The 15,257-nt window shown below is 42.9% G+C and overlaps 1 protein-coding gene across 5 annotated transcripts in view; it reads right to left on the minus strand.

Moving 5' to 3' along the window:
• Positions 1-6,330: 6,330 nt before the first annotated feature.
• The window catches only part of SEMA5A (semaphorin 5A), a 534,007-nt gene continuing 525,080 nt past the window's right edge, over positions 6,331-15,257 (minus strand). For all 5 annotated transcript variants that reach the window (XM_065905244.1, XM_065905242.1, XM_065905243.1 and 2 more), the window contains 2 exons: positions 13,289-13,500; positions 6,331-10,775 (listed from right to left, as the gene is read on the minus strand). In XM_065905244.1, coding sequence (XP_065761316.1) covers positions 10,656-10,775; positions 13,289-13,500 — 332 coding nt within the window. In that variant the 3' untranslated portion in view covers positions 6,331-10,655. The remainder of the gene's footprint in view (positions 10,776-13,288; positions 13,501-15,257) is intronic.

Genomic DNA, 15,257 nt, shown 5'->3' on the forward strand with positions numbered 1-15,257 from the left:
GCTAGTCTTTTTAATTTAGGAAAAGGATCAGCAGGTTAGATAAGGCATGGTGTGCATGCAGGAGAGCATAAACCAGGAGTTAGTTTTAATTGCTTAGTGATCTCATTCCCATGGTTAGATTCTTTTAAGATTAGAGGGGAGCAAAAGGGCAAACAGGGAAGGGAAGAAACAACTGCTTTCAGAACCACCCCTGGGATGAACAGTTGACCCTTTGGCAAAGGTCATGGCAGGGACCTGGCAGATATCACGGAGCTCACAGACGTGACGAGTGGAAAGTCTGAGTTCAGCAAAGTTTTCTCTGTATTCTATGGTGAGACTCATTTTCAAAACATTAATGGTGGTTTTCCACACCAAAAATGAACTTTTGCAGTTTTGGTGTGTTATACGAGGGATCACTTCACCAAGGGTTACCTTTTGAGTTTGTTTCCTCTGTTATTTTTTCAGTAGCTGGTCTTCAGAGCTCTGCACTACCCAGCACTACCAGATGTTTATCAAATGTATTCTTGTTGCTTTCAGCTCTGTTTCTGACTGTGATTGCAGGGATGAGGTGAGAGTTTTGGATACTCTGAAGAAAAATGTATGCCAAGTCGATTAATGAGAGAAAAGCCATTTCTGACATTCCTGTTTGATTTTATAAGCAAACTCCTTTAAAGCAGTAAACCAAGTATAAACAAGTATAATTCCAGAAAATAATATAGTTTCAGATGTTATTTTAAGGACAGTTTCTTCTTACATTAATTTCCTACAGTTGTGCAGTCAATACATTCAATCATTCCTGTCATTTTTCATAAGCTGGGCTCAAGGATACACTTTAAATTGAAATTTACATTGTGTATTTCAAATACATCCAAAGAAGGATTTTAAATCATATGTTAATTTATTTTTTAGGAATAAATGAAGTAGGTTCAAAAAAGAGGAAGTGGATACATCAGCATTAGATGAGAATGCTTAAACATTAGAATGAGTGTGTGTGCGTAGAATGAGTGTGTGTGCGTGTGTGTGTTCGGTTGTGTTTGACTCTGCAACCCCATGGACTGTAGCCCGCCAGGCTCCTCTGTCCATGGGATTCTCCAAGCAAGAATATTGGAGTGGTTTGCCATTTCCTTCTCCAGAGCATCTTCCTGACACAGGGATTTAACCCGCATCTCTTGTGTCTCCTGTATTGGCAGGCAGGTTCTTTATTATAAGCTGAGCCACCAGAGAAACCCCCTATTATAATACATCACTGTAAATACAAAGATTCAGAAAAAAATTCTCAAAGAAGAAAATTGGTGCCACATTTATTCCACTCATTTTCTAACAGTGTAGGTTCTTTTGCAGTGTTTTAAGATTTTGTTTCATATAATACAGATACATAGGAAGTATCCAAACTCAAATGGTTTAGGATGGGGTCTGGGTAATGTTTAAAAAACAGCTCCCCAGATAATATCAATATGCAGCCAGAGTTGATAATCTCTTGGACTGTCAACCTGCTCAATCATGGAAGAACAAATCTCCCCAAGAAGCTGCAGGAAATTCTTCTGTGCTTTTAGCATTAAAAGATCCCCAACTTTCGAATAGGAGAGAAGTCTTTCCACAGTGCAAGTCAGCCTGGACCCTCTGGGTAAAGACAGATTTATATTTCATTAGTTGGAGTTAAAGTTAGTTTAATCATTATAGCATGCTTCATTAGTTTATTTTTTTGTATATTTTGTTATTTTTTGGCTTCCATATTAAATGAGCTTTCTGGTAAATTGAAAATTATATATGGGGAATTATACATATATATGTTTATATATATGAGTGTGCATCAGTTCAATTCAGTCACTCAGTTGTGTCCAATTCTTTGCGACCCCATCACTGCAGCACGCCAGGCTTCCTTGTCCATCCCGGAACTTGCTCAAACTCACGTTCATCGAATCGGTGATGCCATCTAACCGTTTCATCCTCTGTCGTCCCCTTCTCCTCCTGCCTTCAACCTTTCCCAGCATCAGGGTCTTTTCCAGTGAGTCAGTACTTCCCATCAGGGGGCCAAAGTATTGGAGCTTCAGCTCTAGCACCAGTCCTTCCAATGAACACCCAGGACTGATCTCCTTTTGGATGGACTGGTTGGATCTCCTTGCAGTCCAAGGGACTCTCAAGAGTCTTCTCCAATACCACAGTTCAAGGGCATCAGTTCTTCAGTGCTCAGTTTTCTTTATAGTCCAACTCACATCCATACATGGCTACTGGAAAGACCATAGCTTTGACTAACTGAACCTTTGTTGCCAAAGTAATGTCTCTGCTTTTTAGTATGCTTTGTAGTTTGGTCATAGCTTTGCTTCAAAGGAGCAAGCGTCTTTTAATTTCAAGGCTTCAGTCACCATCTGCAGTGATTTTGAAGCTCCCCAAAATAAAGTCTCTCACTGCTTCCATTGTTTCCCCATCTATTTGCCATGAAGTGATGGGACTGGATGCCATGATCTTAGTTTTCTGAATGTTGAATAGGTTTTCTGATCTTAGTTTTCTTAGTTGAATGAGTTTCCGATCTTAGTTTTCTGAATGTCAAATGAATGAGTGTGCATATTCTCTCTCTCTCTCTCTCTCTCTCTCTCTCTCTCTCTCTCTCTCTCTCTATATATATATATATATATATATATATATATATATATCTCAGTCAGGACAAAATCTGCCTGTGATCCAAGAGACTTGGATTCCATCCCTGGGTCAGGAAGATCCCTTGGAGAAGGGAATGGTAACCCACTCCAGTACTATTGGTGGGGAAATCCCATGGACAGAGGAGCCTAGAAGGCTATAGTCCATGGGGTTGCAAAGAGTCTGACATGACTTAGTAACTAAACCAACCGACAACATATATATGTGTGTATATATATATACACAGAGAGCTGTTCAGTCGCCAACTCCTGTCTGACTCTGCAACCCCATGGACTGCATCATCCCAGGCTTCCCCGTCCCTCGCAATCTCGGGGAGTTTGCCCAATTTCATGTTCCTTGAATCAGTGATCCTATCCAACCATCTCATCCTATGGAGAGAGAGAGAGAGATTTAATGGGATCATGAATACTGAAATATGGGTTCTAGCACCTGACAATTTGCCAGGAGCAGTAGTGAGCAGGACACTTGCACTTCTGGGGTACCAGCTCATTTTACCTTGTAGATATGCTTGTTTTCCTCGATGTTGAGGCTGGGAGCTGGCGGGAGTTGGTTTCTGCTGACTGGCTGTGTGACCCCTGTCCGCCTCGCTCATGAACATCCATCACTAATCCAGGGCAGCGGGCAATGGGCTCCCTGCCTGTGCTGCACAACCGGTATTTTAAGCTGATTTTGAAAACAGTGTATCTATCTGGTGTCATTAGACAACTTTCTTAGATTTAGACCTGAACAGCTCTCCAGCCGGCAGTTAAGACCAGTGAATCATGTGCATGTGTTAAGTTGCCTCAGTCATGTCTGACTCTTTGCGACCCTATGGACGGTAGCCCACCAGGTTCCTCTGACTCCCAAGGTGAGAATACTGGGGTGGTTTGCCATTTCCTTTTCCTAACATTGTATGCATGCTGAGTCACTTCAGTCATGCTGGACTCTTTTAAGACCAGTGAACCGATGAACAGAAGATGAAAGTGAAGATCACTGGAAATCTGGATTGCACATTTCTAGCAACCAGGTTTCCAACAGAACCTTGAAAGTTAAATGTGAGGAATGAAAAGCAGTGTGTTATGTAGACCCAATGGTCGTGAGGGGGAATACCCAGAAATCCACAAGCATTCCATAAGACAACTGAAGTTCCATTTTTCTCACTCCAGTGAAGGGCAGACAATGCTACCTCATTCTAAAAAAGTTCCATTATGATGAATATATACTGTCTCTGACACGTTAATTTCAAGATCGGTAGCTTTCTGTAAGTTTATCAAAGGCTCAAGATGACTTCCAAGAAATTTCAATTAAAAAAAAAAGAGAGAAACAATCCCAAATAAGTTTATTTTGTATCACAAAAACGGCAACAGCAAATTAACAAGGAATGAGGCATTTAACATTTCATAACATATTCAAAAGTTGCGAGTGGCATAACACAATTTCAATTACATACTTTTGAAGAATCTTACATTGGACCAAGCTTGTGCACTTTCTTTGCAAACAATGTAGAATTTTGGTGGTGAATGTCGGGGCTTGTGTTGAAGATTCCTACTGTGCTTTCTTTCAAAGTGCCGAAGTTCAAGTTTGATTTTGGTCAACAGTCACAGTATGGGTTGAGGGGAGAGAAGGAATCAAATTTAACAGAGAAAAAACACTGTAAGTTTTCTTGATTCAAATTAAGGAAGAAAACTTTGTGAATCTATGAAGCAATTTTGACATTGACTTCAAACCAACAGTAGGCAATATTCTATGTGGTTGTCACTCCACTCACTATATCTGCCAGGCATCATGAGCCTCCATCTGATTTTCCATCTGATCTATAGAGACTTGCCTGAAGAGGGACAGTGACAAGATCCTTTAATTTCTACAGGCATCCCATTGATACTCCTTCTACAGAACAAGCTCTCAAGTGTTCTTGGAAGATGTAAAATTAAAGTGATGTCAGTTTCTGGATGGCTGGGTTCACCTCAATTCTGAACACACCGTGGTACCCCACTCTGACACCACAGCCCCAGTGGGGGCAGAAATCACACCTGACAATGCTGTGCTTCTTGCTCTTTTCCTGAGATCAAAGAGGCATAGGATGATTTTCTTTAAAGTACAACCCATCAGTCCTCTGCTTTGAACAAATATCCAGATAAAATGATAAATCATCATCTGAAATAAGGCACTGGCAACACTCTACAGGAAATTAAACTCCCTGCACTTACTAACAAGGCTCGTTCTTCCTGATGATAGTTTGGATCTTCTGGAATCCAGATTTTGCTTTCCAGCTTGTTTTTATATAACGTGGGGACCATTTTAAACAGCTAACATTTGGGCCATTTTTGGCATTCAGTTGCCAAAAAGCTGAGAAAGAACAGGATCATCTTTGAATGGCTGGCCTCAGATTTCTGACTGATATGGGTGGACTGAATTTTGTTGCCCGTCCAACATGTTTGTTTAAGAAATGCCATAGAGTGATTTTCTATTTCAATTTTTCTCCTTTCAGGTGTTATGATGTCTTTGACTAGCTACTGTTGCCATGTCAGCAAAGTGAAACAAGTTTGGTTGAATGAGAAGTGGTATTGGGTAACGGGTAACAAGGGGCTTCCCAGGTGGCGCAGCGGGAAAGAATCCGCCGGCTAATGCAGGAGATGAGACACAAGAGATATAGGTTCGACCCCTGTGTCGGGAAGATCCGCTGGAGAAGGAAATGGCAACCCACTCCAATATTCTCGCCTAGGAAATTCCAAGGACAGAGGAACCTGGTGGGCTACAGTCCATGGAGTCATGAAGAGTCAGACACGGCTAAGCAACGAAGTGTGCACACACACACGATGGGTAATAAGCTTGAATGTTTTGTTTCTCTATGGCAGGACTAATAAAATCTTTTAAAAATACTATATGAGACAGGTTTCATTGGGAATAGTACATTCATGTCAGGCTCTGATTTTGGTTTTGATAATGCTATTAGACATTTTGCAATGTGAACATATATTTTCAAAAGAGAAAAGGTCTCCATTCCTAATGCTTCTGAAACATGTGCTAAATTTTTGATGATGCAATATATGACCATTAAAAAACTCCCACTTTGATCCATCTGCTCCAAAAATATCTATAATGCAACTTTAGCATAAATCCATAAAAAAGAGAATGGAGTAGTCATTTTGATAAAAATCTCTGCCAATAGTCCAATTTTATATCTTGCTCATTACTTTTCAATTTCCAAAGAAAAAATAAGCAAGAATGAAAGCAATATATTATTCTGTGTTTTATCAGGTTATCAAAATATAGAAAGAGAATGCATTGGTTCTGTATTTGTAGAGTTATGGAAATATATTTAAATCAATTACTATTAATGACTTCAATAGGAGAGAATAACAGAAATAAATTCCACTATGGCCACTGGTCTCCATATATTTATCTTACACAGCAATTTACTGCGGAATATTTGGCATTCCCCTTTGTACATTTATCAGGCCAAAATGAATGTTACCGTGTTCTCCCATTTCACACCCATTGATCAGAGAAGCAGGGGGCTCAAAACGGCTTTCTAGTGTCTGACAATAGTTAAAAAGATAGGTAATCAGAGGTGCTCAATCTTGGTAAAGTCATGTCAACATGCATCACCATGCCAACATAAATTACCATGAAATAAGAGATGTTAGAAGAAATGAATACGCTGGGCATAGCCAATGAAATCTGTATCATTTCAAAAATAAGAGCAGAGAAACAGTCTGCATATGAATAGATTTAATATTTTTTTTAAATAAGGTTGTTCTTTAATTCCCTCCTTCACAATGATTATTGGAGTTGTGGGATTTAAGTGCAGCCCTGCCACGTGGAGAACAGATCCCTAGAGGCAGACTTGGTGCGTGGCACTCACCAGTGATACCTGTTGCCTCTGAATAGACGCCCCAGAGTCACCTTTTGAAAACAGAAAGACTGAATTCAGTGTAGTTGTCACCAAATGCCACACACAAGAAAATTCCACTGAAATATAAAAGACATCCTGGGGCTAAAGAAAGTTGATGACCTTGGGGCAAAGTCAATGCTGAGAGTGGTTTGACAGTGTTGGGGAAATATTCATGATTGATTCTGAAAGTGAGGAATATGTCAAAAAGGAACATCAGGATATTTGCAAATGCAAACACCATCGCAGCTGCACCTCCAGTGTGCATTAAGGGAGTGTTTACACAAAATGACTAGCTGCGCGCAGACTTCGTGCACGAAAAAAAAAAAACCCTTTGATCTGCAGTTACACTAACACATCCTTTCAGGAAGCCCCTGGGCTGAAAACTTGTCCATAACTCTGAAGACATCTCACTCACTAACTCTGCCAAGGACTCCTGCGTGAACTCTGACCACACAGGCGTTGATGCCCATGAACTTCACCCTTTTGCAGATAAATGAGGAAAGAGAGGCACCTTGGCCTGCTCTCTGGGCAGTTGATCCCGGAAAATCCAGGGATCAGACACAGGACTGTGTGAGATGATCACAGTCTCCACCTGGGATCGTCCACAGCCCTGGGCTGGGAGGCACCAGAGTCCCTTCTTTACAAGGCCACTTTCTCCCGAATTCACCTCCTTTCTCTTTGACATCACTCGTGAGTCAGGGGGCCAGAGCCCCGATTCTTCTTGACCCCGCAGGCTGACCGTTCCTGGGCACAGAGGCTTCTCCACGTCGCAGCCCTCACATTCGCTCACCGCTTACCCCTCTCAGTTCCTTTAGACTCTCTGTCCACCCTCCACACACACACGGAGCCATCTTTCTTCCCAGGATTACTGCCAGTTCTAGTCGGAATTGACAGGCTTAGTGACAAGTTCCTGAAAGAGCAGGAAGGTTCAGATCCCCCGTAAGTTCCAGGGGCACCAACACAGAAGCAGGCAATCGGGGCAGAAAACACCCGAGTCTGGGGACCCTGGGTCTTCATGCAGCACAGCCTGATTCTGCGTCCCCAGAATCCACAGAGTCGAGGTCGTCCAGGGAGACAAATCCCTCAGTGTCATCAGAGCCGTCACCTGCAGAGCTGCTCTGAGAGGCCGCCTGCTATGCCGAGAGCAGGGACCCCGGGGCAGTGCGGGTTGGTGTTAGGCAGTGACTGGTCTGGTCTACAGAAAGCACCCAACACTGGGAATCAGATTCCAAAGAATTTCAGTGTGAGACTGAAGCCCGTTTCCTAATGAGAACCAGTCAAACTTCAACTGTATCTAGAAGCAACCCTAGAAATTAAACTGTGATTAATGTCATTTGATATTAGACTCAGAGAAATACAATTTAAAAATATTAGATTTTATTTGTGCTGCCTGAACCAGAAAGAGAAAAAAAACACACACACACAAAAGGAAGAATGAAAAAAAGAGAGAAAGGAAGGAAGGAAAAGGTTGGATAATGAAGTTACACAGAAATTTAAAATGTGACAAGTGCTGGCAGGAATCTCTACCACCCACCTTACGAAGAGCGGCTGTTTGAAGAATCCAGCAGAAGTGGGAGGCTTTACCACGAAAGCCCACCTCACGGGGGCTTAACGAAGGATGCAGAGGGGAGGCAGACACATGAGCAATAGCCCTTCGGTGACGGGAAAACGAAAGCTACTCCATGGCTGGTTAAAATTCTTAGATTATAGCTAAAACTATTCTAAAGCCAATTCATATTCTGTTAAGAGGAAGGGATGGGAGGGAAGGGGAGAGAGAGAGCACGAGAGAGCAGAACAATTTTATTTCTAATAGAATGCCAGGGAACAAAAACGCATGAATTTCTTTGCGGTGATAATCATAAAGGTGTATGGAATCAACAACATGAAAAGTCTGTTGTGGGGGAGGGTGCTCTCCCTAGTCAGTGGGTAAGAATGACTGATGACCAACTTTGAAGTCATTTAGAACACATTTCCCATCAAGTCCAGTGATACTTTTTTTGAAATGTCAGTATCGTCTGTTCTGCGGGAAAGAGAATGATCTTTTAAGCTTAGAAAACATTGTGGGGGTTGGAATTCATAAAACCGCTAAATGTGCTACGCAATGTGGACACCTGTCTTACAGGACAGTGATGAGACAGGGTGAAGCAATCAAGGAAAACACAACCCAAGGACAATCAGAAAACTATCTGGGTAAACTTCCCTTCCCAAGTGTGGACTTTAGACAGAGCAATCTCACGCAGCATTCAAGGGAATACGGGAGATACAGCAAGAACTCCCCACTGGAAAGACCCCAAACATCATTCATTTGAAATCTATCAGACCTCCCAGAGTCCGACTGCAATTTAGATTTTATTTTAGTAGAGCCATTTCAGAAAATTTGGGTACATGAGAATGTTTTGAACTCAACAACATTCAGTAATGAATAGTAATGCTTAGTAATAAGCATAAAAATTTCCAATTTCTTTAGATAGGACAGAGTGAAAACATGTATGCTAAAACATACATGTGTCCCTTGATGCCCATACTGTAGATTTTCACAGGTCTGAAGGTTCATTTATCAATAAGAACATGTTTTAATATCCACCAGGCCTTTATCATGACACCCAGAGGCATCCAATGAAGAGTTTCAATCTTCTTGTTACTTTCAAAAATTATTCAACCAACTGCCATATATTATGTATCAGTTTTTTGTGAGTAATTTATTCTGTTTTTTTTTTTTCTGGGGACCACACTGAACAGTATCATAACTCAGAAATGCTTGTGAATGATTGAAGCTCAGAACCACAGGGATCACTGAAGGCTTTAACATCCAAATACCCTGATTTCTCAGGGTACTTCTTTCGAAATGTTTTTGCCCCTATGCAGGGAGAAATGGGACTAGGTGGGTGGGAAGGCAGCACTGAGATAAAAAACAAAAGGCACCCAAGCTAAACATCACCTCCTGACCTGACCTGAAGGCAGCAAATGACAGCTTGGAACTTGGGGAGCACTTCAATATGCACAGCAGCAAGCTGCAGAAAACCAGCTTCACACATCATTAATGCTCTTAGTAGGGGCTGATGGCCTCACGTTAGTTCTATCAGGGAGATGGAAAATAGAAAGTTGCTTTTCAGTAAATGTCAGTTCATCCAATACCTTCTGTAGCATGGAAAATTTTTAAAAAAGTTGTTTTCAATTATATTTCAGTTCTTCCAATACTTTCTTCATTGGCATCACGAATGTTCGAAATTTTTCTTTGCAGAGAGAGGGCAGGTGCAGTATCTATTATACAAATGCTAAACAAGTGGTTATTTTACAGAGTGGTTCTTCAGAATGTTACTACGGCCCAGACAGGCAGGCTCCCTTGACCCCACGTGGCAAAGAGCTCCCTGAACTGCCATGAAAACCACAAGTCAGAATAAGGCGAGCTTCACGGCGAGTTGCAGGGTACATTCCCCCTTCATCCCGTCTGTCCCTCTGTTCTTTACACTCAGTTCCCCCGGGAACAACACAGCTAGCACAGCAAGGCTGAGGGTGGAGACCTCCCATCGCAACCCGCACCTCCGCAGATGCAAGCCAGGCTGAATCCCCGGGCGTCCTCAGGCGAGAAGCGTTCCAAGTCCAAACACACACAGGACCATCCAGAATGAGAAGATGGCGATCACCACAATGGGGAGTCCTTGTATGGCCACATTCATAGTCTCCATTTTATCAACACTCTAAAGCATGTGGAGGTGGGGAGGCTCTCATATGAAGTGCCTGCTTTCCTGAATTAAATCACCATTAAGATTTATGCGCAGGGTCAAGAAGATGTTCATATTTCTAAAGACTCCTTCCAATGTGGGTGGTACAGTTATGAAAAAAGCTCCAAAAAAAGCAACCAACTTATTCGAAAAATTGACTGAACATTAAAAAAAAAAAAAAAGCTGCACACCAAGGCTCATTAAACACGATCATCAAGAATTGCAGACCAGATTTTCACGGTCATGTTTAGATTTTTGTTGCTTTTGAAAACGTTTCTCTTCGGCAACAATGGGACACTAGTGGCTTAAAATGCACTTGAGATGTATCCTCACTCCATCTCTGAAGGCTTGGAGACATGGGCAGTCATGGGGCACAGGCCTTAAGGAACTGGGGGAATTACAAGAAGCCAAAAATAGAAGAGCTCTTAGTACTCATCATAGTTATTGAGATCTGTAAAGTAGGCGTTAGAATAGGTCTTCCCAGTGAGATGTGGGTTGAAGTATTTGTTTCTTTCCTCCAGGATCAAGTTGTTTTTGTTAAATGCCTGTAGAATAGAAGATAGAAGATTTACGAGCACTCAGTAAGCAGTGTTTCAGAAAGAGAATATAATAGGAGACAATTATAGTTGACCCTTGAACAACATGGGTGTCAGGGGCACTGACCCTCCTCGAAGCTGAAAATCTGAATTTAACTTATAGTCAGCCCTCCATACACGTGGGTCTTCCGTATCTGAGGTCTGCCTGGACCCACAGTGCTGCACCCTGGATTCAGCCAACCTCCTATCGTGGAGTTTGGTAGTATTGAAAAAACTCTGCAATAAGTGGACCCGTGCAATGCAGTATTGTTCAAAAACCTGCTGTATGTGGAATTTGAGCTCTCCCCTAGGTCTTCATTATTTTAAAATGTCTTTTCTCACTTACATGCTTCCGCACATCATTTTCCTTGTTGAGGACTTGCCTCATAAGTAGAATGAGGTTGGTAGGTTTTCAATCCAGATTATTTTTGAGCTTTACTCAGAAAGTCTACTTTTGAACTTTAGCCTGAAAACTTCCAAGAGTTAGAAGACCTAAATGGAAACCTCCAGGAAACCTAAGACTCTAGTGATTTCAAATTCATGAGCGCTTTGAGTATTACCACTTATAACTGAGCAGCTTTTGGATCGTCACGGTACATTGATAAAAGAGTTTGAAGGAACACATTTACATAAATGCATGAGATTCTTAATTTCTCATTTTCTACACTTGTGGGAAGGTGACTGTGGTGGTGGTGGTCTGTATTGCAGCCACTTCTGACACAAAAGTGCTTTCTCACTAAGAGAATAGTTACCCATACTTTGGGGCTTCCCTGGTGGTTCAGATGGTAAAGAATCTGCCTGCAATGCAGGAGACCCAGGTTCGATCCCTGGGACAGGAATATGCCCTGGAGAAGGGAAAGGCAATCCACTCTAGTATTCTTTCCTGGAAAATCCCATGGACAGAGGGGCCTGGTGGGCTGCAGTCCATGGAGTTGCAAAGAGTCAGACATGACTGAGCAATTTTCACTTCACTTCACATACCCGTACTTTTAAAGAGCTGAACTACCCCAGGTAGAGGGTAAATTATGAGAGGACCAAAGTAAAGATGTTAGGTAGGTGGCACAGCCCAAATGTTCGGAATTTATCTGGCCAAGGGTCAGAAGAAAGTTCTAGAAAGACTCATTAGAGACTTGACAGCAGTACTTTGCCTTCAGAGCAGCAAGATTTCAGACTAAGTGGCTCCTGGATCTTCAGTGAGAACAGGAGACCAGCTAAGTGATCCTGAGATGCTCGAAGCAAGTGATCACAGGTGAGCTGATGGGCTGGGATCACACTGAGAAGGGCCCCCTTCTTGGGGACTGGAGGTTTCTCCTTGAAGACTCTTGCTCATGGGAACTCACGTTCCTCCTCATTCTCTGGGGGCCTGGTTCTGAGAAGGTGTGTGGGGTGTGTTATTAATTCTTGGGGCTTCATTTCCTGCCTCTAGCACGGATCAGTATAACATGCTGATGGCTGGGGACCCGGCTCTGTCTCTATGCACGTGGGGGCCCCATGGTGGTGAGAGGAACCAGCGAGGACCCTGCGGATCCTGGCATAAGAGCTTCCAAATAGCTGAAGCTGTCAGGGCTGAAGACGCTGCATTTCCCACGTGGGAAGGAAACTGGATTTTGAAAGAAGCCATCATAGCAGGAATATTAGGAGGGACCATGGACTTAACAGGAATATCAAAATTCAGAAGACTGAATGAAATGATGGCATTTGCAGCAAGACGGATGGACCTAGACATGATCATACGGAGTGAGGTAAGCCCAGCAAAGACAAACATCATATGGTATCAATTATATGTGGAATCTAAAAAATAATACAAATGAACTTATTTACAAAACAGAAACATAGAAAATAAACTTACAGTAACCACAGGGGAAAGGTGGGCATGGGATAAATTAGGAGTATGGGATTAATAGATATACACCATTATATACAAACTAAACAACAAGGATTTACTGTGTAGCACAGGGAAATATATTCAATATCTTGTGAAAGCAAAGTGAAAAGCGAAAGCAAAGTCTCTTAGTCGTGTCTGTCTCTTTGCAACCCCATGGACTGTAGCCTATGAGGTTCTTCCATCCATGGAATTTTCCAGGCAAGGGTACTGGAGTGGGCTGCTGTTTCCTTCTCCAGGGGATCTTCCCGACCCAGGGATTGAACCCAGGTCTCCAGCATTGCAAGCAGACGATTTTACCATCTGAGCCACCAGGGAAGCAGCCCAGTGGAAACATATCCAATATCGTGTAATAACCTATCGTGGGAAAGAGTCAGAAACCTTATATACATATAACAGAATCACTCTGCCGTACACCTGGAATTAACACAACATTGTTAATCAACTGTCTTTCAGTATATAAAGGAAACACTGATAGGAAAAATAAGAGACGTCATTCACCTTGCCCCCACCCCGTGACCTGCATCACCACCACTGGGCTTTGCCGGCAGCCCCCAGGACAACACCTGCCTCCTTGGCACACCTGGCTGCCGGCCCCTACCTTGATGGCCTCCACCGAGTCGTACTTGTCCAGTTTGTTAATGTGGTTGGTTATGCTGGTGTTGAGAGGGGCGGGCGCGACGGGGTGGATGACGGTGGCGTCGTGGGATTGTTGCTGGTACCGCTGGCAGTACGTGTAGACGAGCAGTGTGAGCAGGCAGCCTAGGATGGAGCTGCTGAGCCCCACGGCAATCATGTGGAACAGGTTGAACTCTGCGGAGACAAGATCCACAGTCAGGTCACCGGGAAAGGGACACGCTCCTCCCCAGCGCAGTGAGCTCAGAGGAAAAGAGAAGGACGCCAGGGGAAAGCACCAGATGCCTTCCAAAACTCAGGAAATCACCGGGCCCTCCTTAAAGGGTCCCAGGGACGTCCTCGGTGGTTCAGCAGTTGAGACTCTGCCTTCTAAGGGAGGCGGCGTGGGTTTGATCCCTGGTCAGGGAGCTAAGATCCTACATGCCTTGTTGCCAAAAAAAAAAACCAGAAACAAGAAAGAAATAGTATCATAACAAATTCAATAAAGTCTTTTTTCATGTGGACCATGAAAAAAAATCTTTAAAAGTATAAAATGTCACTGCCGCCAAAACGCTTCTCTGCGCTGAGCACACGGTAGTTTATGTCAGTGCTTTTATGCATTATAACCAGCCTTTTGGACGCCCCCACGTACACTAGCAGAGACATTTTTTTTTTCTTTAAAGGCTTGAATGAGACAGTCCTGTCTCAAGTGCAGCATGATCTGTGCTCTCTGGGGTTCCTAGGGATCATGTTTTCCATGTTCCTGAAGGGACTGAGGGCCCCTGCACGCAGGTTGTCTGTGTCCTGGGAACAGAGCGAGGATGCATCTCACTGCTTCCCACTCCCGCTCACCTGCAAGCCTGACTACTTCCCCTATCCTTTATCACTTCATATTATTTAACAATGTGCTCTGATTGCATCATTGCTATGTTTCCATTACATTTTTGGGATATGAATATGCCCGTATTGTATAACATTAGAAAGTGCAAAAGGGTATACAAGAATAAATCTTTTTATTATTATTATTATTTACAAGAGGAAACGACTGTCACCATCTTCTGTACTGTGTTTTGCAGACACGAGGCACACTCACATGCTGTGTGTGCATGTTGTAAATGTCACCCGGGGTACCATTTTTTTTCACTCACATTGTATCTCAGAGACCTTATAAGTAAAATGCTTCACTCTAAAGAAACAAATGATTGGTGTCAAAGAAATATGATTTTTTAATGGTCATGAAATGACCCTCTTTTATACAGTGCTTTTTTCTACTTAATAGCATCTTTAAGTTATTTTGAGTTTTAAATACAAAATATTGAAAAAAAGAACTGATAGAGCCTTATGTCTCTAATATAGGATTGGTTTGAGTGGTATCAAAGTGGCATAGCAAGACCTGCTTAATGTCTGAGAAAGAATGACCAAAGAAAAAATAAGATATTCATTGTGTGTTGGCAAAGCATCTGACAATCAAAATTTTAAGCCTTCCAGGAAATAAAGACAACATCTGAGCTGTGCCCGGGAAGCTGAAATTACTGAAATTCAGGTAAAGCAAAGAGTAACCTCAATGCTTTTCCGCTGTCTTGGCAATGTATAGCTAACCACGGCCTGAGAGTGACTGGCCTTATGTCTCCACTGCACAGGGCACATCTGAGGATCTGGCTTTTCTCCCAGGTGTCCCCTCCACGCACCACCAGATGCCAAGCGCCACCCTTGCTCTCTCTCACTCAGATGGGACCTGTTGTCCATTCTGCACTCAAATGGGACCCCTGAAGCTGCCTGCTGGGTACCACTGTGGATGCCGGACGAGAAGGCTGGGCCACATGGGGAGGTCCCCGGGGAGAGAGGATCTGTGAGTCTGTTTCCTGCACCCAGCAGGTCCTGGCATATATGTTCCTTAGTCACCTGGGCTCCTTCCAGGGACTCCGAGAGCTGCCTTTGCCTCACCTGGAACCCAG

This window comes from Muntiacus reevesi, chromosome 14, assembly GCF_963930625.1.
Source record: "Muntiacus reevesi chromosome 14, mMunRee1.1, whole genome shotgun sequence".
Lineage (NCBI taxonomy): Eukaryota > Metazoa > Chordata > Mammalia > Artiodactyla > Cervidae > Muntiacus > Muntiacus reevesi.